Source organism: Triturus cristatus, chromosome 9 (assembly GCF_964204655.1).
Source record: "Triturus cristatus chromosome 9, aTriCri1.1, whole genome shotgun sequence".
In the NCBI taxonomy this organism is placed as follows: domain Eukaryota; kingdom Metazoa; phylum Chordata; class Amphibia; order Caudata; family Salamandridae; genus Triturus; species Triturus cristatus.
The window spans coordinates 770,901,469-770,929,337 of NC_140592.1; the positions used below are offsets into that span (position 1 = coordinate 770,901,469).

Here is a 27,869-nt window from a genome sequence, read left to right on the forward strand (position 1 = left end):
AATTAAGGATTTCTATGTCAGATCCACGGTCAATTATGAATCTTGCCTTGCTCCCAGGGCGCTAAACAATGGATCCACATGCATTCCCACTCACCTAGCAACTGCAAAAAGGAGACTGAATTTAAGGGGAACTGCGGTCGTTTTTATCGCTGTGGTTTACTAAAAGAATGCAAGGCATATAGGTGCATCCAGTCATATAATCATAAACACATATTTTTTAAATAGCACTTACTTCAGTAGTTCTATAAAGAACGGATTTTGGTGTAACACAGCGTAACTACACCATACTCAACATACTGGCCTCAGGAGGAGGGGACACTTTTAATTTGCCTCGCTCGGATTCAGAGGCGCAACTAGAGCCAAATTTCGGGGGGGCTGAGCAAAAATTTCGGGGGGGGGGGGCTGAACTTTAAGCAATTGGCAGAGTGGAGCTGCAGGGGCTCTTAGAAGGGGTGAAACAACAGCAAGGCCTCATTAACATGCAAATGGTCTTTTAAAGACCTGTATAGTGCTCGGGTGCGGCTGCTTTTTTGCCCGGGAAGGTGTCTCAGCCCGGGCTGCCACACACGACGGGGGGGGGGGGGGGGGCTGAAGCCCTTTGAGTCCAATGGGTGTTGCGCGCCTGCTCGGATTGGAGCTAATGGTGCCTAAATTGCTCCAGTGTTTACAAGGGGGCCTTAACTCATTAATGGACCTGATGTACAAGCACGCCTATTAAATAGTCCAGCTTTGACTTATAAGTCCTCTAATGTTTGTTAGAGTACTAGACTGGGACTTTTTACTCCGCTTTGAAAAGATGGCGCCCTGGGCGGGGCAGTCCTTGTGCTAGCCCGGTGTGCAGAGGAGTGCGTCACCGACAGAGCTATGGCTCCCCACCCTAGCCTGCTCTATTGCTTAATTCTGGTCGCCTACTGCTTGTTTCTGATGGCCGGGGCATGGGTCTTGTCGGTGATGGAGCAGCCTCGCGAGGACGATTTACGGAGTGCCCTCACCGCCGCTCGCAAAGCCTTCCTCACCGAGCATGTCTGCGTGACCGCGGACGAACTGGAGCCGTTTCTGGCGCAGGTGCTGGAGGCCCGCAACATTGGGGTGTCGGTGCTGCGCAACGTCACGGAGGGTGTGCATTGGGACCTGGCGTCGTCATTCTTCTTCGTCAGCACCACGGTTACCACGATAGGTACAATTAGGGCCGCGTAAAAGATTAATATACGTTATAATTGTGCCCGCTTTTATAGCAGACTTGTCGAAATAGGCAGCAGATCAGAGGGCGTGTACTCTTTTTACTACATGTACCAGAGTTCGCTAAATGAAGGTCACCCGAATGAGAGGCGTGAACCAAAAATATAATTATGGTTTCCAGTGTGTACAGAATGGAACGCTGGTGCCACATTGGCGTTCCAAAACGCCTCCTTTGCACCTTGACAATTCTGGGGTTTGCAGTCTTTGGGCACCTATATTAAACTAACGCAACTGATGTCAAGGACTCGGGAAAAAAAGTGTCCTGAATTGAGATGTCTCCCATGCGGTCGGTTTAGGTGTTTGTTTGTCTTTTGCGTTCTGATAACTTGTGGTCTGGAGGGTATGATGGCAAAAGCACAAATACCAGAATACAACTCAGTGTGGGTTAACAATTATTATTATTTATAGTTAGTTAAAACCATAACAATTTTACATACAACATCCTTCAGTCAAAAATTTAAAACAAGTTAACATTTTACAATATAAAAAATCATCATAAAGCGTGCAAAAAACAGCAGTATAAAATCAGTGTGTACACGTATCACTATTGCTCTTACTTCCTTGTTTTATTAGCTAAACATACAATGATGCCAATAAAATGCATGTCATAGAAGTAAACATTATCAGCATCAGTCTATTATTTACTTCCTATCTGGCCATGAGTTACATCTGTAAGTCTCTTAGTCCCGTAACTAACAAATTGTACTGGCAATACAACTAAAGGTAGGCCTACTTTGTTCATTCAGATAATCCAAGATGACCGCCTGTATCGTCTCCTCCTCATGTGGGAGTAGCTTTCATCCCAGCTTTCATCCCCTGTTAAAGTTATCAAAGTGCTTGATCATGAGTGCGTAAAAACGTTATCAATTTACAATTCATTTGGAGGTCGGTTGGATCCAATCCTCTAATGATGGCAGTTCTACACTAGCTTATTCCTCTATCCAAGAACGCTCTCCTTAAGAAAGTGATTTGCGCTGGTTGCATTTTCTTCCAGTGACATACGAGATGAATAAAATCTTCCTTTTCACTGCCGCAAAGACGGCATTCTTTTGTCTCCAAGTGCTTCCAGTGCGGTGCATCAGCCGGAGTAGGGAACTTCCCGAACTGCAATGCCATTAGTTGTCTTTTTATGTGGATAGAGAATGTAAAATCTAGATAGGCCGCCGGTTTAAGGAATTTGTAGTTGTTGATCACTGTCCATGTGTGAGATCTTTGGGAGAAGATGCCTTTGTCAAATAGAAGCAAATGAAATGTTGTTGCTTTATTTAGTGCCAGGCTATTTTTCATCAATGACCTGGAAATTATGAATCCAATTGACCCGGGCTCCGGGTCAGTAAAACATACCTTTGAATCGACCAGACCGGGTTCAACTCTAGATTATTTATTGACTTCTTCATCCCTGTGTAAACTTATCTACAATATTGCAATTATGCCATATGGTTTTAGCGACCATTACGCTCTAATTGCCAACTTGGTATGGGGAGGTACCCCTATTGAGTAGATAAGACATATCAACCCAGCAATAACAAGGAAAAATTGGATATTTCTAAAATGGGAAATGATATATAAAGAGAAATTTATTGCAGGAGTGGTTGGTAAGAGCTGTGACGATATGATGACTTGTCTGGCAGTAATCCCTGGCCCAATATGGACATTAACAGCCTTTGAAAAGATAGTGGCAGAGGCAAGAAAGTTAATAACTAGGGAAAGAGGAACTTCTAACAAGCCAGACCCCAAATGGTTTGACCAGTCCCGCATGAAGGCCCTTTCTAATTTACATCTAGCACTTAGAGCTACCCCAAGGGACGCATCACTGGTTATGACCATACGGCCTCGTTATTCAGAGGCGAGGAAGCAACGGACTAACACCCTTAAGGTAGATGCCTGGGAGAAACTTCATCAAGCGGCTCTCTCAAAAATCTCATGGGATTTTTGGCGAATTATTAACGCCCCATTCCTTAAACCTTTGGAAGATCCGAGCACCGCGTGCCATGTGGACGAGCATTCTTGGATCGCACTTTTTTTCTTCTATTTAAACTCTCATACGGAGGAGATGGTTGGCCAGCTGCCATTAAATAGCCTCCCTACTAACCTGTCATTGTGTTTTAACTTACAGGAAATTAGATTGGCCCTCTCGCAGTCCTCAACTAATAGAGCCCCTGGCCCAGATGGCATCCCGTAGACCTTTTTATGGAACATCCCGATCTGTGGGGGCCAGTGCTCACTAATGTTTTTAATGTAATAGCTACAGTGGGCCCACCTGATTCGTGGAAGAGGTCTATCATAATCGCTATCCATAAAAAGGGAGAAAAAGCCCAGCCTAAAAACTATCGGCCAATCTCCTTATTAGATAGTACTGCCAAATTGATGGGTTGTGTCCTAATTAATGGACTAGAGGAATGGGCCACTGATAATATCTTGATCCCGGTGCAATACGGGTTTAAAAAGGGGAGTGGCACCCAGGATCAAAGTCTCAACCTGACCCTACTAATGGCTAAGTATATTAAAGCAAAGCAGGCGAAACTATATTTGGCATTTATGGACCTCTCAGCAGCATTTGACTGCGTAACCCATCACCGCCTTTGAGAAATAATGGCAGAAATGGGTATAGACGATGCAATAACCAGCATCATCAGACAGCTTTATTCCTCAGCATCGGCAACTGTGCGCTATGGAAACCAGGGGAAGTGCTCTAGATTGTTCCAATTCTGAGGGGGGTCCGTCAGGGGTGTGTTCTTGCCCCATTCCTTTTTTGCTATCTACACGAATGAAGTAGAAGCACCTCTGTTGAATTCCACCCCGGACGTCCCATTAATTAGGAACATACGCACCCCAATTCTGCTATATAGAGACAATGCTGTCTTGATAGCTCGTACTGGCCGAGCCTTACAACAACTGTTAGGGATTCATGTAAACTATATGAGTAGCCTAGACCTAAAAACAAATGAGGCAAAGTCTCTTGTTTTAAAAACTGGATGCAGAGAGAAGAGGCCTCCACGTTTTTTTTATATAGAAGGACGGAAATTGGCACACACTGACACCTTTTCGTATCTCGGAATAACCTTTGAGAGGCAGCTATCTTGGTCAAACATGATCATAAAGAGGCCTAGCACTGGAAAAAAGCATTATAGCACTTAATCCCTTTACAAAGAAATTGGGCGCAAAGCCTCTTGATATGATCAAAAAGGTTTATTCTGCAAAGTCAATATCAGTGGCAATTTATGGGGCAGGAATATGGGGATATACCAACGCCCATTCTCTCCAGACCATTGAAAACTCCTTTTGGAAAAGACTCATTGGCCTTCCAGCGAGTTGCTCTAATTTTTTATGCCACACCGAACTGGATGTCCCTTAAATCAATGACATAATTAGGTTGGCACCCATATTGTTATGGCACTCCATGTGGAGAAGAACGAAAGTAAACCACACTCAAAGACTAATAGAAGACCGCCTCACTTTCAATCATGCACTAAAGATCCCATGGTTATTATATATTAAAAACAGCCTCACCTCTCTCTGCTTAGGCCAACTATTTACATCTCCTTCAACCTGTATCACAGTATTGAAAAAAGAAGTTAAAAGATATTTTTTTTATAAATCATAGGATACTGGAGCGATCGAAGTTAAATTGCTCAAAAACGCTCGTAAAATTATATCTGTAGAGCTCCATTGAACAGGAAGGCGCCGTGGGATATTTATGCTTTGTGACCAACCCACGCCACCGATTTATCCTAGTAAGGTTCGATTTGAATCTCATTCCTGGTATGCTTTCTTTCCCAGCTGGTATTTACTCTATAGCAGATCTTCCACCATGTCCGTGTGATGGCTCCTCTCCTCAATCAAATTTACACATCTTTTTCCTCCTGTAAATTTTATAAGACGCACCGCAAAAGACTAATTTGGCCGCCTATGCGCAAATATGACTTTATCCAGTGTAGCCCGAATTCTAGGCGCATCTGCGCTGGCGAGGCGGTCATGGGGAGCTGAAGAACCTTTTTTATAAATACTTATTAGGTTATTAAGAATCTCCGAATCCTTCCCATGCATAATGACGCTAGCATAAGATAAGGTTGGCAGTGTTTTGGCTTATGTGGTCGACAGGAGCGGCCTTAGTGATGGTTCCCCCCAGTTTCTTTGCCAATGACCTAAAGGCGAATGTTAAGGCCCCTGCTCGCTGTGTCATGTAGTTTTTCTGATCACAAAGGGATAACTTGTCATCTATATAATATCCTAAATACTTGTAGCTGTATACATTCTCCAATAGTTTGCCTTCTAGCCGGGTGGTGTATTGTGGGGCTAGTCGGTTGGTAAGAAGCATTGTCTTGGTTTTGGATGTATTAAGTTGCAGCTTATTTATGGACAGAAATTTAGAGAGTTAGGTTAAAAGCTTGGACAAACCAACCTTGGTTAGACTCAAGAGAACAATGTCGTCTGCATAGGCAAGGTGCGAGAGTTGTAGCTTACCTAAATACTGTGAATGTGAATTAATTCTATCAAGCTTTCCAGATAGGTCTGATATGAATAGGTTGAACAGGTGTGAGGCCAGCACACACCCCTGTTTCAGGCCCATGGTAGTATACACTTTTCTTGAGATTCTAGCACCATCTCCATGTTTCACTCGAACCCAAGTATTTGTATAAAATAACAGCAGACCCCTTAAGATGCTCTCCGGTATGTCCCAGGCTTTTAATTTTGCCCACAATAGTTTCTGGTCCACGCTATCAAATGCAGCTTTTAGGTCTATGAAACAAAGGTGCAGATCCTGTTTCTTGTTCTAACATTTTTCTACTATCAGTGAGATTGACAGAATTTTAGAAATAGTTTCAATCTCCTTTCTGAATCCTGTTTGGTTTTTTGGGATCAAATTGCATTCCCCTGACCAGTTGACCAGATCTTCAAGGATTAGTGAGGCAAAATATTTAGCTTCAACATCCTGTAGGGCAATTAGCCTGTAGTTTGAAGGTTTAGTTCTATCTCCTCCTTTATAAATAGGGGTTATAATTGATTCCTGCCAACTGTCAGGAATTTAATTGTTGATCTCAACATCAGCATAAAGCTTCTCTAGATGTATAGTCCAGTATTCCTAGTCCTATTTGTAAGTGGCTTGCGGGATACCATCCAGGCCAGGAGCCCCATTGCTTTTGCCTTTATTTATTAGATTTATTATGTCCTCTGTTCTATAATGGGAAGGATTTATTAATGGGACTAATTCTTGCACTGGTGACTGAATCGTGCACATTGGTAGTGATTGACAGTCACCTACGTCCAGGAATTGTGACTTATTTGGAATATCTGTTTAAGATCGTTTCAGCTGAACGCTAGGCGACTTCTGTTTAAATTTCTCTGTGAGAAAGTTGACCCATTCCTGCTCCTGAGCGTTTGACATTAGGATGTTTCGATGCCTGGTTAGTTGATTTATCTTCTGCCAAAATGTATTCGAGTTTGGATGCCTTGCGCTATAAATTAATTTGGACCAAGCTTTCCGTTTTCACTTTTTTAAATTCCGAAATCCTCTTTTTGTATTGTTTTCTTGATTGTCAAAATATCGCCCACTTTATCCCTTCGGTATTTTGTGATTGCAACTTCCTGTGAGTTCTTTTTGGGTCCCTTTTTAGGTCTTGAAGATCGTTTGATAAGTCTTTAGTTGGATCGTGTCTTTTAACCTTCACTAGGGGTGCTTTCATTTTTGTTGTTAATTTGTTTAAAAAGAGAGACCAGGCTTGGATCCTATTCATAGGTTCAATTGCCAATTCAGCCAGGAGATCTTTTATTATTGAGAACCAATCTGTTTTAGTTATGTTTGTCCATTTAAGGCGGATTAAATTTGTTGAGTTGATTTGGCCTTCTGGTATACTAGTAGACTGAAATCGTGCCACGTTTAGATTAAATATGATGTGTTGCAGTGAGTGATCGCTCAATGTGGTATACTCTATGAAAAAAACGGGCCAGTAATGGCATTAGAGGAAGAGTTATGATTTTAAAATCAAGTATCTTTTGTGCCCTTGGGCCATAGTATGTTTTTTTTGGCAGGCGGTCTTCTTCCGTTCTTCCATTTAGCCCTCGCATGCCTTGATATTCAAGGTCTGTTGCTAATTGCTGTCCAATATGGTCCACGCAATTCATCCCAGCTTGAGATTGCTGTTGAACACACCAGTACGTATTATCTGCTGTCAAGATTTCATCTTCATCCGGCCTGAATGTCAGGTTAGAATTAAAATCTCCTGTCACTATTAGATTCCATGTGTGCTCGGCACAACATAGACTTGATATTGTTTCAGTTAGGAAAGCATTTTTCTCCTTTTTATTTCGAAACTTCGGTTGTGTGTAATAATTTATTAATATTATTGTACTTTTTTTTTACCTGAGTATTAGTCTGAGAATTTAACAGTTGTATGCTAGGATCAGGAGATTTCAACTGTTCTGTTGTAATTTCTAGAGCTGTGGATACGTAGACTGTCAATCCACCTATTGCATGGCCAATTTCTTAAATTTTTCTGCTGCTGCTGTGTAGTCAATGAAGCCTGCTATCGGGAGTTCTTCTTAAGACCATGTCTCTTACAGGGTTATTATATCACAATTTGCCCACTCTTTAAGCAGAAAGCCCTCCTCAAGTAGTTGCCTTGCCCCAACTATATTCCAGGTTAGCATGTGTATAGCACCACATTCAGAGCTAACCACCATATCTTTCTTTTGTCAGTCGCTCCTCTTATTACTAAGTATGCTGGGAAGCCAATTCCATTGGTATGAATTTGAGTCAGTCTCCATGTGTGGATGTTTGTCTTATCTATTTGGGGTCTGGACTGTAGCACTCCTTGCTTTTTGCGTTTTGTAAAATTGAATACACCTGTGTAGGTACTGCCATCTGATTTACTTTCCTTTTGGTTTGGTGCGTTTGAATTTCTTTCAAGGGAAATGGGTAACTGGGTATAGTAGGTGCTGATATTTGTATACCCCAGGCTGAAAATCGATTAGAACTGTTTAATATTAAGTGTGCTAACTCTGGCATCTGCCATGTGGTTAGTGTTTGTTGTTTAGTTGTTTTGTTGTTCCCTGGAAGAAACTGGACTGCTACAAGGTCTGACGATTGTATGTTCTTTAGTTCCAGGATTTCAGCCGTAAGTCTCAAAATATTGCTTCTATTCAAGATGTCGTGACTGCCCTGCGTTTCATATTCTGGTGTCCATATTATCTGTTGAGTTACCTGAATACTTTGTGCTATTCCCCTTTTTATGTCCTTGTCCTCGCAGTTCTTCGAATGAGGTTTAACTTGATTTGGAATACAAAAACGTAGTTGGCCATGAGACGAGCAGCACTTGTTTGCTTTGTTGCAGTATGTCGTTGTATTGGGTTTTGAAGTACTTCTGATCTGTCACTTCTTTTTATTGGCTGTTAAGGTGAAGATATTAGGTCCCCTTTCCCTACATATGTATTTACTTCCGCAGGCGCAAATATTCTATTATTTGTATTATTTATTTACCTACTTACTACTATTTCCAGTGTCGATTTTTGAGCATTCAACGGGGTTTCTGACTTCGATGCAACTCGTACCTTTGAAGATTTTAAGTTTTCCTCTGCAATGACCCTACCTTTTACCTACTTCCTTCTTAACTTCTTGTGACTGCGGTCTCGTTGGGGTGGTTATGACATGTATTTCAGGCTTGTTATAGCTAACCCCATCGTCTGCCACTTTGTAGATCCTAGTGTTTTCTTCCCGCTTTCCTATGTCAACTGAGGGTTTACTCAGTAACTCCACGTTCGTGGGATCTTTAAATGATGTTGAGAGGCAGACCTCTGTTTCCGTTGAAGTTGAGTATTTTCTGGAGGCCTGCGACTTGCTTAGTTCTTGTGTGTTTCGCCGGCACAGCAATGGGAAGTTGAAATTTATAGGTACCTGTGGTTGAATCTGACTTGTGATTACCTCTGATTGTTTTATTTGAGCAATTTCTAAGTTAATAGCCGGAGTAACCAAGCGCTTGTTCAGACTAAGTATCTGTTCTAGCATTGTTGGTAGGTAACTTAATTTATCTAGTATTGGCCCACATGTGCAGGATGGTTCCTGTGGAGAATAAATTGATTGTACTCTTTTTAATTAAATTGGTTAGGTTATCAAGTTTCGTATTTATTCCAGCTATATATGATGCGATGATGTTTATTAGATCTATTTGTATGTCCAGTTTATTTGACTGCATTATCAAGGTGGCTGTTGATGTTTGCAGCGCTTGCAGTAGCGGTGTGATGAATTCTGTTTGCCCATTAATGTTGCTAATGTTGTTATTTGTCCCTTTTTCGGGAGTACTACCAGATCTCTCAATTTGTTTTGGTAGTGAGTTGACTCTAGAGTCTGATGTCTTATCTTGTCCGCCGGTATGGCTTAGGCTGAGTAGCTGATTCTCCACTTCTTCTCTTCCTTGGGCCACCACCCTTACCTCGTGTGTGCCTTCTACAGGTTTACTCACCTGTAACTCATCCAAGTATGTAAGGGATAGACATGAATTTAGCCATAAGTGCGCAAGATCTTCAGTGCTTGATTGTAAGCTTTGTGGGCTGACTGTTTGACCGTGCTTAGAGGCTTGAGAGGAGAGGCTCTTTGAGATGTTGAGGTCTTGAATCTTTTGCATTGTAACCAGACTACCTGGCGTACTTTCTCCCTTTATTTGGTTAGGGGCGGGTAGTAGCTCTTGATGCTCTGTTTTGATGCTGCTATCATTTCGTGCAGCATGTACTGTCGATGTTGTTGTAATGATATGTTTCTCCGGGTGTGGCACAAAAAGATGACCCGGGATCCTTTTAAAAATTGAAATCTCGAGTTTTAAGTAAATTTTATGTTTGCCACTGATTTTCCAAACATCGAGGCTATAGGCAAAATTAACACGCTCTTTAGTGTAGAAATTGCACCATTTGCATTTGCTGTGTTCCTTATTTTGTTTGCCTTTTGGGAAGTCTTATAAGGGCAGCGACTTTATCTCCCGGTGTCTTCCTCACCCTGCCTAATCGCATGGTTGATTATATTGATGTACTGTCACTTTTGCAAGTCGCACAGCCGCGGGTGCGCTCAACACCTCCTCAGTCTGTTTGGGTGGACGGCACCAGGCTACAACAGTCACAAGGGTCACAGCCAACGTTACTGGTCATTTGACTGTGACTTGGTTTTATTTATTTTATATTTTTTCCACTTTTGACCAGCAGCACTTTTCCCCTTTTTTTGGCCAACTGACACTTTGAAGGATCTTTAAAGGGTCCAAGGGCTTATATGACACTAACGTCCTCGCCCTATTCTGGGTACTAAGGTGCAGAGTTGTAAGGGGGTGAGGGGAAGCCACCTCCACTGAGCAGTCACACTTGCGGCTACCTCCCTGCTTGTGCTACAGGGTAGAAGTGCAAACAGGACTCTGGCTCACTATCCACTCTCCCCAGGCTTCCCCGACTCACCGGGTTCTTGTACATAGGGCCCCGGTTCACCTTGGTTCACCTTCGCCTTTGGTTCAACTTCCATTTGCCGGACCACCATCCAGCATCTGGTGTCCTTGCTCACTGCCGAAGTTTCTTTCCTGGTGCAGCTAGTGAGCCATTCAGTGCAGGCTTATTAGTTGCAGAAAAAGGCTCCACTCAGGCACTGACTCTGATGCTGATTCTAATGCTGATTCTCCTCCGACCCGCACTACAGTCTTGCCGCCAATCCTCTGCCTCGCTGCCACTCTGGGCCAGCTCTTGACCCGCACCCGTCCTCGGCCGTTTGGCAGTGTAAAGCAGCGTAAAGCAGTGTGTGACAGTGTCCGCCCCTGGGATGATTATGGTGGCAATAATTCAGTAGGTGCGACCCGAACCTTGTAATCACTCCGACCGGCCTCTCCTGATTGTTATCAGAGGGGATTTGCCAGGGGGATAGCGGGGACTGGCGGGAACTGCCAGGGGAAACGCCGCAGGCGGGGGGGGGGGGGGGGGGGAAACCAAGAGCAGGGCACACTGGAGAGCCACAAGCCGCCCCAACCTAGTTGGGCTGCTTCCGCGGAGTCGCCGGGCACACACTCAGCGGCCACCACTAATGGTGGCCACTCTCTCGTGCTCCTGCGCTACCTGCTGCCATTGCCTTTACCGCTATCCTTCAGGGTCCGAGAGTTATCTGGGAGTTATTTACCATGATACACGGTTCGTGTTACGCTCACTGCAGAATGTGGATGAGGAGCTCTGTGTTTGATGGCAGCGGCTCCTCGAATCCTCAGCTCGGCTCAAGGCCCCCCGCCAAGCCGAGTTCCACCGCTCCTCTGCTTTCCGCTTGCTTGCTTGCTGCGGCTTGTCGGTATATCACGTGCTCATTCACCTAACGTCATTCAAACTGGGCATTGTCTTCATGTTTGCATGTGTAATCCTTCAAGGAAATCTTAATTTGTCAACTATTCTCAGCAGTCTGGAAGCAATTTGAGATTCCTCTCATTTATGAAGGATAGTCCCTGGCATTAAGCCTATGGACTGGGTAGTACGTAGTCTTTTTTGCAAATTCCTCCCCATTTGAAGTAGGCATCACGTAAATTGCAGTAGTAACGCTGATTTCGCTATGTGCATTGTTCACAAACTTGCCACATTTTACAGTAGGCCAAGAAATTAAGGATTTTGTGGAGCAGTGTGTGTATGCAGCTCGTCTTGTTTAATCACATTACCAAATTTGAATACATTTTATGTGGGTGCTGCAGAGATCTTTGTGCACTCTGCTTCTGAATCACTTGCCTAGTTTAGAGGGTTAAAGGGTAAGAGCATACATGCCAATAGACACGATTAAGGCTAGAGACTCCTGATTTTTGAAGCTAAAAACAGGTTTATTTTGGCTGTCGCGCACCTGAAATTGCCTCTACTCACTAGAAGGTAAAGGGGGACGCACATTCTCTCGATTTATTATTTTTTATGTTTTGTTTTTAAATGTCCTACTCTTCTCTTATAAAATGTTGGGTAAGTTTGTAGTAGGTTGTGATGTAAGAGGTTGCGTAAAATCTGTGAGTGGCATTATGGAAGTGTGGCTTCTGGGAACTTAGGGCCTCATTTACCACTTTTTGACATAGGGCTGCGCTGAAAGTCTCCTGGCAGCACTGCCCTGGGTCAAAAGGAAAGGGCAGAAATGCGCCGTATCAATTAAATATGGCTCTTTCCTGTCCTTTCTTCCTGCGCCAGCACACAAATTGATAAGTGCCAGCTCAAGCACCATGCACCCTTGCACCATGGTGGAAGGGTTTCTGCATTGTTGGCAGGATTGTTGGTGCAGGAAGGGGCACCTTTTGTGGAGGCGTATTTCTCTTTCTATGTGTGCTGCCTTCTGCAACACACATGGACCGAGGGGAAAAAAACAAGGAAAAATAAAGTTGTTTCTCCTCGTTACGCCTCCCCTGGGGAGGTGCACAGTTTTGACACTTTCCCAGGTTTACACATTGACACATTCCCAGGTTTACACATGTGTCAAACCTGTGTTTTCCCATGCAACAGTTGTTGCATGGGAAAACTGTTGTGATGTAACTTGTTAGGGCTTCCCAAATGTAAAGCAGAGAGCACTCTAGGAAAGTCAATCAAACAAACAACGGTGACTTGGGGACCCGTTTGTCACACAATCACGTGTTGCTAGGAATGTCAGAGACAATAAAAATTCAAAGTTGCCCACCTCAAGAAATGGTTCACTACCAGTTAGAACCACAAATAATTCAGCACAAGACACAAAGATTTTGAGAGGCAACAAGAACAGCTTATAGCAAAATAACAGCAAAATTGCCAAGCATAAACGGATGAAGCGAGAGGTTGTCTTTGTGAATTAGATCCTTTATTTCATGTTCTTTGAAGATTTGTCAACACAGCCAACGCGTTTCGCCCATATCTGGGCTTCTTCAGGGCATCCAAGAAGACAAACTCCTCGGTCTCATGTTTGTTCCCAGTACAAAATCTTTTTGAAGACCCAGAAGATATATAGCTAGATTTCCTTCCGTATACGAGAATTCCAGAATTATGGACGCTGAAAGTCTTCAGTGAAGAGCTGTGCGACGAGAGTACTTCGCACACATACTAATGATAGAGAGCTGTAATCAGCATTTTCAGGTTAAAACAGTGTCCGGTTCTGGCGTTGAGACACTCTCTAATATTAGTGTGTGGTTTAGGAACTCTTCCAGCTCCTGATTAAAAATGAAACTATTCAAGAGTAATATCAGTGACAATGTAAAAATCCATGGGGATGCCGCTTCTTGTGTGGTATGCATGGAACTGGCAAGGCGAACAGCAGAAGGAAGTGGGAAGTAGTAAAGATTGAGTGTATGATATTTTTGGGGTTGGTGCCACTCAAGACAGTGACAAATCTAGACCTCCTGCATGGACTGGAAGGTGGTGTGACCATTCTCTCTGCCATACACAAGACTCTTTGGAGACCTTAGATAGGAGAGATCCGACCCACTATGTAAAATGGAGAGCCATTACAAGTGTTTTTCCATTTGTGTCTCTGAAGGCACTAGAGAAATCAAGGCTGATATGTTCTCACTGATCCGGGCACAGTGTCTACCTTTTTGGGGTAATATATTCTCTGTTGATGCCTCAAAATGCACATTTGCATGTTTAATAAATCAGTCAGGATTTATAAAGCGTGGCAAATCACCTGTGAGGGTCTTAAGGCGCTGGAGTTGCTAGCTGCTTCGTGGTGCTCTGTTCATTCAAACAGCCAGGTCTTGAGTCCTTTCTAAGATGCAGGGGAAGATTATTCCAGGCTTTGGCCTCCAAAAGAGAGAGTGTCCTCCCCTGTTGGCTTAGTGGATCCGAGGGGTACCTGCAGGGAAGAGGGAGGCATATCGCAGGTGTCTGGTTGGTTGGTGGAAAATCATTAGTTTGTTGATGTATGCTAGTTCTTCGCTGTGCAGTTTGCTACATAATGCTTTCACACTTGTCAACATGGACATAAGGGATTTTTTAAATCAGATAAGTATGTTTGTTGTATCTACACTATTTTCATGTTTAAAATATAAATTCTGAAATGAGTACATTTTAGAAATGAAAGTATCAGGAAATTAAGACCTTAACCCAAAATATCCCCTACTGCCAACCCCCAATCAATACATTCTTTTAAAATGTTGTATTCTTTTTTTCTATACATTCCAGGATTCGGGCACCCTGTTCCCATATCTGATGGTGGAAAAGCATTTTGCCTTTTGTACTTGATTTTTGGAATTCCATTCTCTTTGTTTGTGCTCTCCATCACATCTCAGAATCTGCTGATCCTGATGCACGACAAGCCAATACGCTACATACGGCTTCACTTTGGATTCTCCAACATCATGGTTACTCTTCTCCATGGAGTTGCTTTCATCAGCCTTGTGGCAGGCCTGTTTTTGTTCATCCCTGCGTGTGTCTTCAGTCTGATTGAAGGAAACTGGAGCTACCTGGAGGCTTTTTATTTTTGTTTCGTTTCACTCACCACCACTGGATTAGGAGACTACGTCCCTGGAGAGCAAGCAAGCCAAAGACTGCCTGCACTATATAAAGTATGTACGGCTGGTAGGTAACATTATTTTTTAAAACCTCATATTATAAAATGTCTGCTGGTAAACATATTTTTGCTTTTTCGTGCATTGTTTAAGGAAACCAATCACTTTTAGTTCAGAGATTTATTGGGGCTATACAGAGCCATAAAATAATAAACCAGAATAAAACAACGAACTGATAAATAAGCAGAGTTAAGTACATCCAATTCATTTGTGGTTAAAATACAAATTAAAATATAGAATAACCATGAATCATGTAATAGTGAAATAAATACAAATTAGTTGAATTGTAATTTGAGTCATTTAAAATATAGTTGGATCTTATTCTCCAGTCATAGATTAAAAAGTGAGATGGAGCATAAACTGGAGGTCTTGTGCTATCTGATTTAAGAACTCGAAAAGCAATTATATAGTTTATAATACCCACATTTTGAAAGTGAGGATTTAGCCACTTAGGTCTAGGTCTGTGATAAAGTGGGCAAAAAAAGTAAAACGTTGGCCCGTATCCTTCATATCAGGGGGGCGGAACAAACAGTTTGCAGTGTTTCCTGGGACTATTTTGAAGTGAATACAGCCAGAGGTAATTTACCCAATATAAAGTCTTGGCTATTTGCAGTTAAATTTCATCTTAAAATCCTTTTAAAAAAAAAAAAAGTCTGTTTTTGATAGACAGAAATGCTTCAATAGTACCATAAGTTGGGTCCATTATTTGAATAACTGAAGAGAAATCTGCATGAATGCTTTTACTAAGTTTTTTTGAGGCAGAGTTCTGAGTACATCTGCCCATTATGAAAACTTCCAGTGTCCTATTTAGGCCTTTAAGATGACGTTCTACTGTCTGCGAGCTTACACTACCACCCTGTTTTATCCGCATGACAGATAGTTTGCATTTTTTAGTTTTACATACCTTGTCATGCTATGGATGCCTCTTCAATCGACTCCCTGCTAATATCATGGTAAGTTTAGTAAAACGGTCTGGCAAGGTTTAGAACAAAACGTCGCAAAACATCTAATAAAAGATAATCTTGATTAAGCATTTGTGCCATTGTTTTAACAGACAAAAAAAATGCATTCCTGTAAATGACCGGTAACATATTAGCCTTCAATATTACTTTGCATTTTATTCTGTGTCAAGACCAGTGGCTTCGGATTATGCTTCTCTTTCTTTACTGATAAAAATACAACAGCCAATCAACATTAAACAAAACTTTAAACTACATTTCCCATGAGTCTCATTAACATTTACCCCATAGTTCCACCAATCACAGTTCATCAGTACTTATAAAGTCCCCTGTGACTATTGTCCTTCCTCTTTCTTTGCTGTTGCAGCAGCATCAGTTAAATGCTCATTAATGTTTCTGCAAGTGCATTTATTTGTGTTGATTAATTATAGGCCTGTCAGGCCGCTTTATGAGGCAACATGCTCCCTCCTTTAACCTTTCAGTGTCAGCATGGAGCAGTAGCGGCAACATATTTGAGCGTGTGTGGAGCTAAAATGTGAAGAATCCAGTCCTCTTTCTATGACGAGCATGTGTGCTGCTGCTACGCTTTACTTACAGGGTACGATCAGCTCACTGGACTGCTCGCGAGTCAAGCGAGTGCTCCAGATTATACCACTCTCTCCCCAGAATGCCCGACGGAGTCGACTAAATGTGTTATGGCCATCATGGCTCCCTATTTTAACAAGGATGATTCCTTTGGAGAATACACTGATGTCCCATATGAACCCCAGGTGGAGGAAAGATTGGTGGAGGCACTGGACAACCAAATGTAAGGCTCCATGAACAGAGCCTTGATTCGGACATGTCGCCCTATTAAGCACCCTCTCATAAAATACGGCAGGAGGAAATTAAGCACAGGCTCATCGGGGATTCCCCCCAACCCCAGAGGTAAATACTACTGACACTGGTTGACCTAGAAAGGGTCTTGCTGGATGGCCTCAAGTTGCAACACTGGAGCAGATGGCTTCCTCAGTCCAATTGGCACATGTAAACGGGTCTAAGACATCACTGGGCCCTTCAGGCCTTTTTCGAGGAAAAGATCGAAGAACTCTTCCTCTCATTCTTCCCAGTCCTCTGACTTGGAGCAGTCTCAGGATGAACTGCCTCCAAACACAAGTGCAAATTTCATCATTACACTAATACACCAGATGAACACCGTAACCAGAATCTCCTCTGTAATCCAGATGACCTCATTCATTCACATTCCACAGATTGGGTTCCATGCCCGGGAGTAGCAGACTTCCTCCCGGCTCGCTTGAACAAGGGATTTGAGAGGGAAGTGCAAAATACCTTGCAATCAGAATGCCCACGCCCGTCGCTTGCAGGCAAGCTCACAGACACCCCAGAACTGGATCCGAATATGGCAACTATCTTAAGGAAGTTCGCTAAAGACCCCAAAAAGTGGATTGATCATGCCTGGCGAGGCTGCCAGGACAAATTGCTGGACCTCTCCAGCCCACTTAAGAAGATTTTGGAGCTCGCTTTCCAAGCCAAAGAGTTGAAGTTCCCTATAGATCCTGACGTATTGCTAAATGGGCTAAAAAAAACTTTATGCCTTCTGGGGAACGCAAATTGTGCCATGCCAGCAGAATGATGCAAATCCTTACTGATGCGAATAGATCCTAAATTGGCTGAGTTGGAAACTACAGAAGCAGGCCCATTGGCAAATGGCTTTCTGTTCGGAGACTAGTTTGTAAAGGATCTGAGCAAGAATGCAGCCACCTTCTCAGCATTAGACAAGGCTCTATCCTGTATCAGGAAGGCCTTTAACAGTGGCCTTTTTGCAAAGGCTGGACGCTTCAGAGGCTGGGCATCTGGCCATGGTTTTCCACAGGCCCCTCCCAGAAAGCATCCCCTAAGAGGCAGGGGTTCAGAGTCCTACTCTGGCTTGAATACCTTCTACCCGTCACACAGTGGAGGAGGCTGCGGACATCCCAACTGGCCACCATGGTGGAGACCCAGCAGGTGACTCTTCCAACACAAGTAAAAATAATACCTTTTTTCTGAAGTTACACTAGGGGGCTGAGTCGGGATTTTCCTGCACAGTTGGCAGAGGCTCAATCGGGGTCCCTGGGTCTTGGAAACAGTGCAGGGGTACAAACTGTACTTTTATGCGACCTCCCCCACCCCTCTCAGCAGAACACCGCTCTCCACTTTTCCCAGTCAGAGTCATTTTATCTCCACTGAATTCCTAGCCAAAGAGACGACACTCTCCCCTCTTTACCTCATCACAAGGCTTTATCAGAACAATTTTCCTTGTACAGAAAAAGGTTAGAGTTTTTCGTCTTGTGTTCAACATCAAGCAGTTCAACTCTCGGGTGGTATATTACCACCTCAAAATGGAAGGCGAGCATCTTGTGCAGGATCTATGGTAGGCAGGAAATTGGAAGGTGTGTCTCGATCTGAAAGATGCCTATCTGACAATCCCTATTTTTATCGCACACCGGAGATTTCTTCTGTTAAATTTGGCATCAGCAGTGGTACAAGTTTTACCACTCTTCCCTTCGGCCTCTCTTCAGTCCCTTGGTGTTTCACCAAACTGCTGCGCCCAGTGGTGCAGTATTGCAGGGAGAGGGGAGTGTGCATGATTATATACCCAGACAATATTCTCATTATGGCACAAAACAGAGAGACGGTCTTAATCCATCTATCTTGGGCAGTGCAAATCCTCCAAGACTTGGGCTTCATTATCAATGGGGAGAAGTCTCTCCTAGTTCCAGTTCAGAGTATGGAATTCTTGGGGTTCCAGGTAGATTCCTTATTGGCTCAACTCAAACTTTCTCTTACCAAGATGATATCCATCAAGAAAAAGTTGAGGAACGCCCTTCCCCTTAGACTATATTGTTGAACATTTTAGACATATTGGTGGGACTTCTGGCTTCTTACATTCAGGCCATCTTCCCAGGTCCCCTACACTATTGGGCATTGCAGTGCCTCAAAATCCTACATCTCCAGTAAGGCTTGTCCTTTTTCAGATCACATAATGTTATCGGAGGAAGCCAGAACGGAAATATCCAGGTGTTTGGATAGTATGGATGCCTGAACCAACAGGGCCATTTTTCCTCTATTCCGCAAGTGGTCATGGAGTCGGATGTCAGCATATGGGGCTGGGGAGCACAATGTGGTCCAGTGGAAACGGGGGGCAGATAGTCACCGGAGGAATTCCATCTTCAAAACCATTGCTTCAAACTTTTAGCGGGGGCTTTTGTGGATCCAACTCTGACCCAACAGAAGGTGAAATGTATCCTTTGGATGGACAATGTTTCGGCACTTTTATACATAAACATGCTGGGGAAGGACCAAATTGCATCTCCTTGCAGAGATCGCCCAAGAGTTTTGCCATTATTGCCGTCAGCATCAAATATTAGTGACCGCAAAATACATTCCGGGTCAGGCGAATGTAATGGTGAAATGGAACTCTGTTCCTCCACGACTCCAGCAGCTTGAGGCTCCACCCTTTCATATTCAGAGCCCTGGAACATCTATGGGGACCCTGCGAAGTAGATCTTTTTGCGCCATGCCTAAATGATCAACTTCCATCATTTTACAGTTGGAGGGTGGACCCACGGATGGCCAGTTTCTATGCCTTTCTTCTACCCTAGGCGGGAAACTTCCTTTATGCATTTCTCACTTTCTGAATGATTCAGAGGGTTCTTTCTGAGGTGCATCGCCAGAATGCGGAACTGGTTCTTGTGACCCACTTTTGGAATGCTCGGTTTTGGTTCCCAGTGGCGATGATGTAATTGTGCACCCCACTGGTTCTGATTCAGGCATTCCAGGAACTCTTGGTGGATCTGTTGGGTCTCCCCACCCGTTGATGGTCCAGGACAGGTTGTCATTCATGGTCTGGAGGATTTCAGGAGACAGTGGCAAGTGCTGGGCATTTCGGAGCAGGTTATATTCTTCTTATCCCAGTCTTGGACCGCCAGTACTCTTAAAAGACATGCTTCTGCCTGGCACAGATGGCTTCATTGGTGTAGTGAGTGGCGTACTGATCCCTTGGGGGCAAGTATGCAGGTGATTGTTAATTTCTTGTCAAGAGTTAGTAGCTCAAGGTTTAGCCTATTGAAGAGTTAATTTTTGGTGTGCTATTTCTGTGGGCCATCCTCAGGTGAGCGGTAGACATGTAGGTGAACATCCGTTAATTTGCAAACTCCTTAGGGTCATCAGGATAATTCGTCCACCCCAACTGAAGTATTCTGTTTTGTGGGATGTAGATGTGGTTCTCTGATTTTAGGGACTTGGCCAGCAAATGAGGACCACACGCAGAAACAACTATCTGCTAGATTGACCCTGCTTCTGTTCCTCATTTCTTGTAGGTAAGCTTCCGAAATGAAAGTTTTGGACATCACCAGTAGAGTATTTACTCCATCTGGAGTTTCTTTTCTTATATCCAAATAGACTAAAATGGGCTTGTGTTGTGTGACTTATCCAGCTTTTCCTGATAACCACAAATTGTGTGTGATAAAGTGCCTCGGGGCATAGGAGGATTGTACCCGTGAATTTTGCAGAGGCCAGGTGGTCAACTGGTTACTTCTCTCCAGAAACCTTTTCATCCTCAAGTAACTTTAGCAACTCTGGCTTGTTGGGTCAAATGGTGGTTGTTTGAACCAGGAATTGATGTGGCTACTTTTGGAACGCATTCAGTCCGAGGCACTGTGGTGCCAAAGGCTTTTTCCACAGGGTCATGGTTAGAGGACATTATGGCAGCGGCAGCGGATTGGTCATCTAATTCCACTTGCATGGTGTTTTATCTCAAACCAATTGTAGATGCCGCTTAGTTGGTGGTACCACAGCTTTAAACCAGCATAACCTGAAGCCTCCAGTCCTGACGTAGAATAAAAAAAATTCGAGCTATGGCGTCAAGAAACTTCTTCTATTAAGGGCATGGAGGCGAGGATTATCCCACCCGAGGAAAGGTTGATAACCTGTATTGTAGAGATTATTGTTGGTATTGTTTACCATGCTGATTTATCTATCTCATTTTATGCTGTATTTTAAACCTCCCTTTGGAGAGAGATGGTTTTACAACAGTTGTTCTTGTCAACAGGTTCAGAGAGCAAAGCAGCATAGACGTTAGTCAGGCAAGAACAGTTAATGTTTAAGATGAAAATGGAAGAATTGGTGTGAAAGCGACCTCTTTCGGGGTGCAGAGTTTGTGATCGCCCGTTGGCTGGAGGTTGCAGTTGATTGCCTAGATCCACGATGGAGACAGGTGGCTCATACACAGTTGAAGTTGTTCTGTATTCGCAAAGGAAGAGTAAGGACTATAGTCACAGGGGACTTTATAAGTACTGATGGACTGTGATTAGGGTAACTTTGGGTTCGAGGTCAATTAGAATCATGGGAAATGTGGTTTAACGTTTCGTTTACCGTTGATTGGCTTCTGTATTTTTATCAGTAAAGAAGAAGCATAATCCTCATCTCCATGTCATTAATAGAATTGAAAGTTCTTGCCGCAAAATCTAGATTTTTTTTTTATTGTCCTCCTGTGTTAAACCTTTGTACCATTTTTACACAATTGCTACAACTGTGTTTTCCTTCTTTGTCATACAAAGCATAACATTTAGCCATTATGCCCTCAATGGTTAATTTGATTCACTGGTTGCTAGTGGGCGGGGGGGCTATGGCACTTATTTTTGGGGACCGGCACTCGATTTTCATAATTTATTTTATCCAGTGCAAAAGAGGGAAATTACACAGATTGAAAAACCATCACAAAGGGAGAAAGCAGGAACCTGCTGGAGACGGAGTGTCTGGTAGTGGATTGAAGAGGTATGAGGTGGTTTTTAAAACTAGCTGCCATAGTATTCCATGCTCCGGCATTTAATTGCACTGGCCGCAGGCTGCTAAGCAGAGTTTCGGGCACTGGCACTCTGTTTCACAAATTAAGCACTGTGCACATTGATGTCTCTAACTTTGATAGTACCAATATCGACCCTGGGGGTAAGCAGATAGGTTCTCTTAGAAGGTTATCTCGCAAGTCATTCCGGCTCCCTTTGTATTCCTGGTCCTGTTAGCTACCAGAACCTTAGGCTTTTTCTAGCACTGGGGGCTCCATGATTAGGCCAGCAGGCACCCACAGAAGGGACAGTGCACCTCTGTGTCTTAAAGTAAATCGATAAGCAAGTTTTGCTAGGCAACTTTAATTCAGAATTCACTGGTGCAAGTGAAAACAGCTCTTCTTGTCTTTGGCCACAAGTCCCAGGCTCCTCTCTCTATGAAACCTCTGCAATGCCTGTAAGCACATCTTGACCTATTAGTATTAGGCTCTGAAATTATTGTGATATTTTTGAGCCTTGAAAGCACTTTTCGAAAGCTGGCTGGACCACCTTACTCAGAAGTATAACATTTTTGTGGATTTGGTTTGCTGCTGCCAGATCAATGATGAGTCACAGCTTACCATCCCGTGAGGAGGTCAGGCCTTCTACTTTGCTACAAGCTGCATCAGGGGTTACTTTGAGAATATGTGAAAATAAACTCCCACAGTGCTTTGATAAGTTGAGTTATGGTGTTACCCTCACAGAAAAATAGTATGCACCACTTTCAATTAGCAGTTAAATGAGCCGGTCTGAGTGTAATGTCAGTCCAGAGGGTTCCCAGGGAGACCAATTGACAAAGATTGGCCAACTCAGCAAATGTTACAGGGAGAGGACTGTGTGCTTTGAGTGACTGGACTAAAATAACAATTTTAACCTGAATAAAATATATTTTTCATTTTTCACACAGTGGGTGAGAATGTGTATGGAGTACCAAGCGAGTGTAGCAAGGGTTGTGATGTGCATTGTCCAGAGTTAATTAGCAAATAGGAGAATGGATTTGTGAGGAACATGGGCTTTTGTGGAGCCTGGTGGATGCATTTTAATCCACAGCACTATACGCTATGAACAGATGCTCACAGAATTGGTAACATTTTCTTTTCATAGCATGTGTGGCTGTAGATACATGTTCCGCATAGAGCAAAAACAGTACCCTCATAAAGCAGTGGCTAGCTTGTATTCGATGCAGATGTCTGAAATAAACTCCTTAAGACTATTTAGCCAACCATCGGCTGTTGGCAGGCCAGTATATCCACAGAATAGTGTTTGGTAAATGTGTGTGGGCTGGACAAGATGGGCCCTTTGCTTGCAGGATGATGCCTAAGAAAGACGGGGTTGCAAATTATTATGGGTGGAGTGTGCTTTGGGAGGGACAGTTTTGAGACTCCGCTTTTTAGTAGCAGGGCTGGATGTACTTGACTATCCACCTGGCTAAGCCAGCTGTGGAATTTGAGGGGGGAGCAATGTGAAATACAATATGACTTTAAACTCGCTAGGAAATTACCTATTATTATCTGGACATCCGTGCTAATAAACACAGTCCTTGTCCAGGTGAGCCACAAGTCTCACTAACTAAACCTGTGCTTAAGCCTCTGGTAGCTTGGCACAAAACAGTCAAGTTTAACTTAGAAGCAATGTGTAAAGTATTTATGCAGCACTCAAACAGTAATAAAGAGAAACCAAAACCTAATAAAAATCCCAAACCAACTCAAAAAAATAGATTAAACTGTAAGAACGTTACACAAAAATCCTTTAAGTGAAACTGGAGTTATGAATTTAGTAATTTTTTTTAGGTAAACCTTGCTAAGCCTGGGCAGAGTTTGCATAGGTCCACTACGCGGAACACAGCAAACACAGCAAAGTGACCAAAAAACTCCACCGCACTATGCAGAGTTCCACAACTGGCGGAGTACGCTTGGTCATGCCTGTCTGCATTGATTTTCAGCATCCGGTGTTTGTCCTGTGCTGGAAAATCAAAGCGAGGCGCCATGCGCAGCGCAAGAGAGGGCTGCTTCTTTTCAGCTGCTCAAGTAGATTTTCTACTCGAGCAGAAACTTTCTCAATGCAACCGGACAGTTTCTCAACATTAGCGTTTGACCCTTGAACCCCCCCCCCCCCCCGCATTGACAAATCTTGCCGGGAGGTGTATTTTTCTCTCTCTCACACTTGCCACCTTGATGTTGGAGAGTGTGAGCAAGGAAAAAAACTCCGCTTCGCAGAGAAGAGTTTATAAGAACTCTGCGTGCTCCGTGGAGTACGCAGTGCAGAAAACTCAGCGAACTGAGTGTAGTTCACCACCTGGGCTTAAACATAGCCCAAAGCACCACTTGTGGTTATCTGATCACACTGGACTGGGACTAAGTCACAAGTTCAGGTTGACCCCGATCGAGCGCGAGTCAGATACAGGGGTCAGATTTGACACAGTGAAGGATTTACCTTCTCAAAGTCGAAGTACATGTGAGGAGCCTTACAAGAGCTTTGCACTGTTGGGGATCACAAGGAGCTTGATGTCCGTGTGAAGAGCAGATACGCTTTGAGGCCAGCCAACGGTCCTGGCCCAGGGGGACATGTCTTGGTGATCAGGACTCACTCCAGGCAGAGGCCAGCTGGAGGGCTCGGGCAGGTCTTGTTGGTGCTTGTCAGCTGATAACTTGAGGGGGAGGTTTTCTGGAAGAGTGTTGTCCCTGTAGCTTAAACAGGAGGTCTGCCAACTATCCCTTATCACTTGTGAGGTTCCTAGTTTCAGGGCAAGTAGGTCCAGTCGTCCCTCTTCAGACAGCAAGACAGTCCTTCTTCTGTATTTTTCACAGGTCCAGGAGCGTTCTGATGAAAGGTTCTGAAGGCGCCAAATTTATACCCACTGCCAGCCTTTGTGTGGTGGAAAAATCCCTGGCCTACTCTTAAATTGGCTCTGATCCATTCTTCCCCTTTTCATGGGTTTGACTTAATGTGTAGGGAGACCAAGGGCAGACCTGGTGGCAGGCTCCTTTTTTGTGTGCTGCAGACAGGCTCCTGTGAAGTGTTATCAGGACAGTTTTGTTTTGGTGTTGCCTCTCATACTTGTGGATAAATGTTATATTTGTGGTCATTTAAGCAGCTGACCATTTGAGGTGGGCAATACTTTCATTACTGACAAAGTGACAAGTAACACTTTTGTTTTGGTGTTGCCTCTCATACTTGTGGATAAATGTTATATTTGTGGTCATTTAAGCAGCTGACCATTTGAGGTGGGCAATATTTTCATTACTGACAAAGTGACAAGTCCAGGCTGTGCACTCACTTAAAACCCTGCTGCTTTATTCTTTAAACTTCCTGTAATCCGGACAGGCCAAAACTCTTCCACAGCCATCCTGTCAGAAAGGCCCACTCCCCTCCACAGCTAGACCTCTTTTGTCCCCATGTCTGAAAGCAGTACACAAAACACTACAGGAGAGCCATATACCTTGATAAAGGTATGAAGTTATTTACCGATCATGTTTTACTAGGATGGCTCACATATTATAGTGTGAACTAACGTAATACCCCTCATATTTTTCATCATTGGCACACAAGTTCCAAGTCCGGAGGAGATCCTGTTACTGCTTGTGATCAAAACATGTCGACATTACCATGCAGAGGCAGTAGTTGATAACTATTTTCAGTGGAAGACCAAAAATAGACTGTTGAGATGCCATTTAAGTTCCACAGAATACATGATCAGGACTCCCCTGCTGAACTCCATTTTAGTTGTGTACAGAACCAAGTATTGAAAGATGATTCTAGTATCTTTTTTTGATTAATTATGGAACTGGATTGGTACTCTAGGAGCAATTGATGACCCATGTATTTATCACTGACTGGTGATGGCACTAAGCATTTTATACACTGTTTGACATAATTGTATGTGATTTGCTTCATTTCCTAATATAATTATTTAAATTAGGTCTCTGAACTGCTATGGACTACAAAGTATTCTGTGTAAATTAGTTTTTTACATTTTTTTACAGCTGATTAATGCTTTCGTTTTGTGTAAATTTATTTGAGTATTGACAGTAGTTATTGTTTTGAGAAATATTCCTTTTGGTTTATGCAACTTTCGAAAAGTGACATTTTCAGAATAGTAAGTTAAAATTCGACTTTACCACTAAAGAGGATTTTAAATTGCAATTCAGTTGAGTGGAAGGAGCTTTTCTCTACGGGTCCAAAATGGAAGTTATCACTGATTAAAACCCAGTGTTAGTCTATGATAGCCTTATTACAGGAAAAATGACTAAGATTTTTTTCACTGCCAGGACATGTAAAACTTTGTAAATACCATGCACCCTGCTGTATGAACCTTTAGGGCCTAACTTAGGGGTGTCTTTAAGTATTACAAATGAAGGTTTAGGCAAAGGAAGGTTTAGGCCTGGCAAAAGGTATCTTTTGCAAGGTCGAAATGGCAGTTTAAAACTGCACTACGTGCTGCAGTGTGAGGCATGAGACCTGTTTTACAGGGCAACTGTAGTGGGTGGCAAAATGAGTGCTGCAGCCTGCTAGTAGCATTTAATTTACAGGCCCATGTACACGTAGTACCACATACTCTGGGGCCACTGGAATTATGCGCTTCTGTGGCCACAACATTTTTGCAGAATTATTAATTTGCTCCATTTGCCACAGAAACCATCATCTGCTGAATTATCTGCAGATTTTAACAAATAAAAAATCTGTTTATAGCTCAAACGATTCACAAGTTACTAAAAATGATGCAACGTGTCATGTGCAGTGGAAGGCCCTACGCAATGAACTGATCATCTTTCAGTTGTTTATTTCTGTACTTAATTATTGAGCCGGTACTAATGAGGTGAAATATTCACCAAGACAATATTAGCATGTGTAAAAATACAAAATAATCAAGTAATACTATCAAAACATTTGCCCCATTCTACCCTATAATGTAGTCAATCCTGCCACATAATTTGGTGTCCTTCCGCATAATTGCAGTGGCCCTGGATATACCGGGGTCTTATAAGTAAATTAATTATACCAATCAAATGTATACCAATTTTACAATGTTTAGATAAGGGAGCAGAAGCACTTTACCACTGGGTAGCAGGGAAATGTGCACAGAGTCCTAAAAGCTCACAAAAATGGTTCAGCATAGGAAGGAGAAAATCTGGAGTGACGCTGCAGAAAGGGCCCAGTCCAACACGTACAAAAGGGGACTGGGAGAAAATCAAAATCTTCAACAAATCCTCGATCTGTCAACTTGATCATATACCCCTAATATAGCCATATCAAGTTTATTTATACTCATTTTATGGAAGCACATGATTAATGCCTCCATTGACCAAGACAAAATAAATGGCTCTCTAAATATGGGCATGCATTATCATTATGTATTATCAATCCGATTCCCAGAAACCTTAAGAATAACCCGGACAGCTGTGAAATTGAACAGCCCATCACTAGCCTGCTTTTTGTAGGATTAATCTTGGAAAATATTTGTGGCTATACAGTGAAATTTAATTATTTTTATTGTTTTACATTTACAGCCTCATGAAAAACAACCAATATGGATTCTTCTCCGGGCTCAGCATTAAAACTAATCTCAACATCCTAGGTAATGCCTATCAGATGATGGATAAAAAATACAACCTGCCTACTAATCTTACCAGTCTTTTTGGCAGCCTTCAATATGGTTGACCATGGTATACTGGTAAACTCCTACTCCACACATTTTGTAATTGGTAGGCTGTTTCTCCAGTTGTTAAAATATTTAAATGTTTGCTGCCAAATTGTGAAGAACAATGAGCAAGGATTCTTTCTCCTTTTTGTGTGCCGCAAGTCCCCCATCTTATCTACGTTATTTCTTGCTTTCTTGGGGCCTTCCATCTTGCAATCCTGCTGGACACCCGGTTCTGCTTGCTTTATTTTTTAAGCTTTAAAACTTAATATTTCTACCTTCCTGAAAAACAATGTAAGTGTTTCAGACATCTGAACACCTCTCCGCCGTAACCCCAATCTACATGGAAACAATTTGCTGCAACTAAACCTCCACACAAACCTGCTCCTTTCTAGGTTTTGCTTGAAAGGTATTCCTCTTAAAAATGGCCAGGATCTCTCCTATGCTTGTTTCAAAATAGTGTGAAAAATCACACACTGCTTAAACTGATGGTTCTGGCTTAATGTTTCATCCCCCCCCCAAAACCCATTTAATGGCTTGGTAGAAGGACCTTTCTAATTGCGATACTGCAGATGTAACTTGCGGTTTGCCTTTCACACTCCAACCCAATTGTAAAGAACCACCCGGCATCTACCCTACAATGTAGCCTCTTTTTAACCCAAGGGCCGTGCAC

The 27,869-nt window shown here is 43.0% G+C and overlaps 1 protein-coding gene across 4 annotated transcripts in view; it reads left to right on the top strand.

Moving 5' to 3' along the window:
- Nucleotides 1–739: 739 nt before the first annotated feature.
- LOC146798818 (potassium channel subfamily K member 1-like) overlaps nucleotides 740–27,869 on the top strand; it is a 49,480-nt gene continuing 22,350 nt past the window's right edge. Inside the window, exons 1-3 of one of the 4 annotated variants that reach the window (XM_085626138.1) lie at nucleotides 740–1,177; nucleotides 14,353–14,735; nucleotides 27,066–27,126. In XM_085626138.1, coding sequence (XP_085482264.1) covers nucleotides 865–1,177; nucleotides 14,353–14,735; nucleotides 27,066–27,113 — 744 coding nt within the window. In that variant the 5' untranslated portion in view covers nucleotides 740–864 and the 3' untranslated portion in view covers nucleotides 27,114–27,126. Of the gene's footprint in view, nucleotides 1,178–14,352; nucleotides 14,749–27,065; nucleotides 27,127–27,869 lie in introns of those variants that run through there. The other 3 variants (XM_085626139.1, XM_085626140.1, XM_085626137.1) reach the window with 3 other exon arrangements.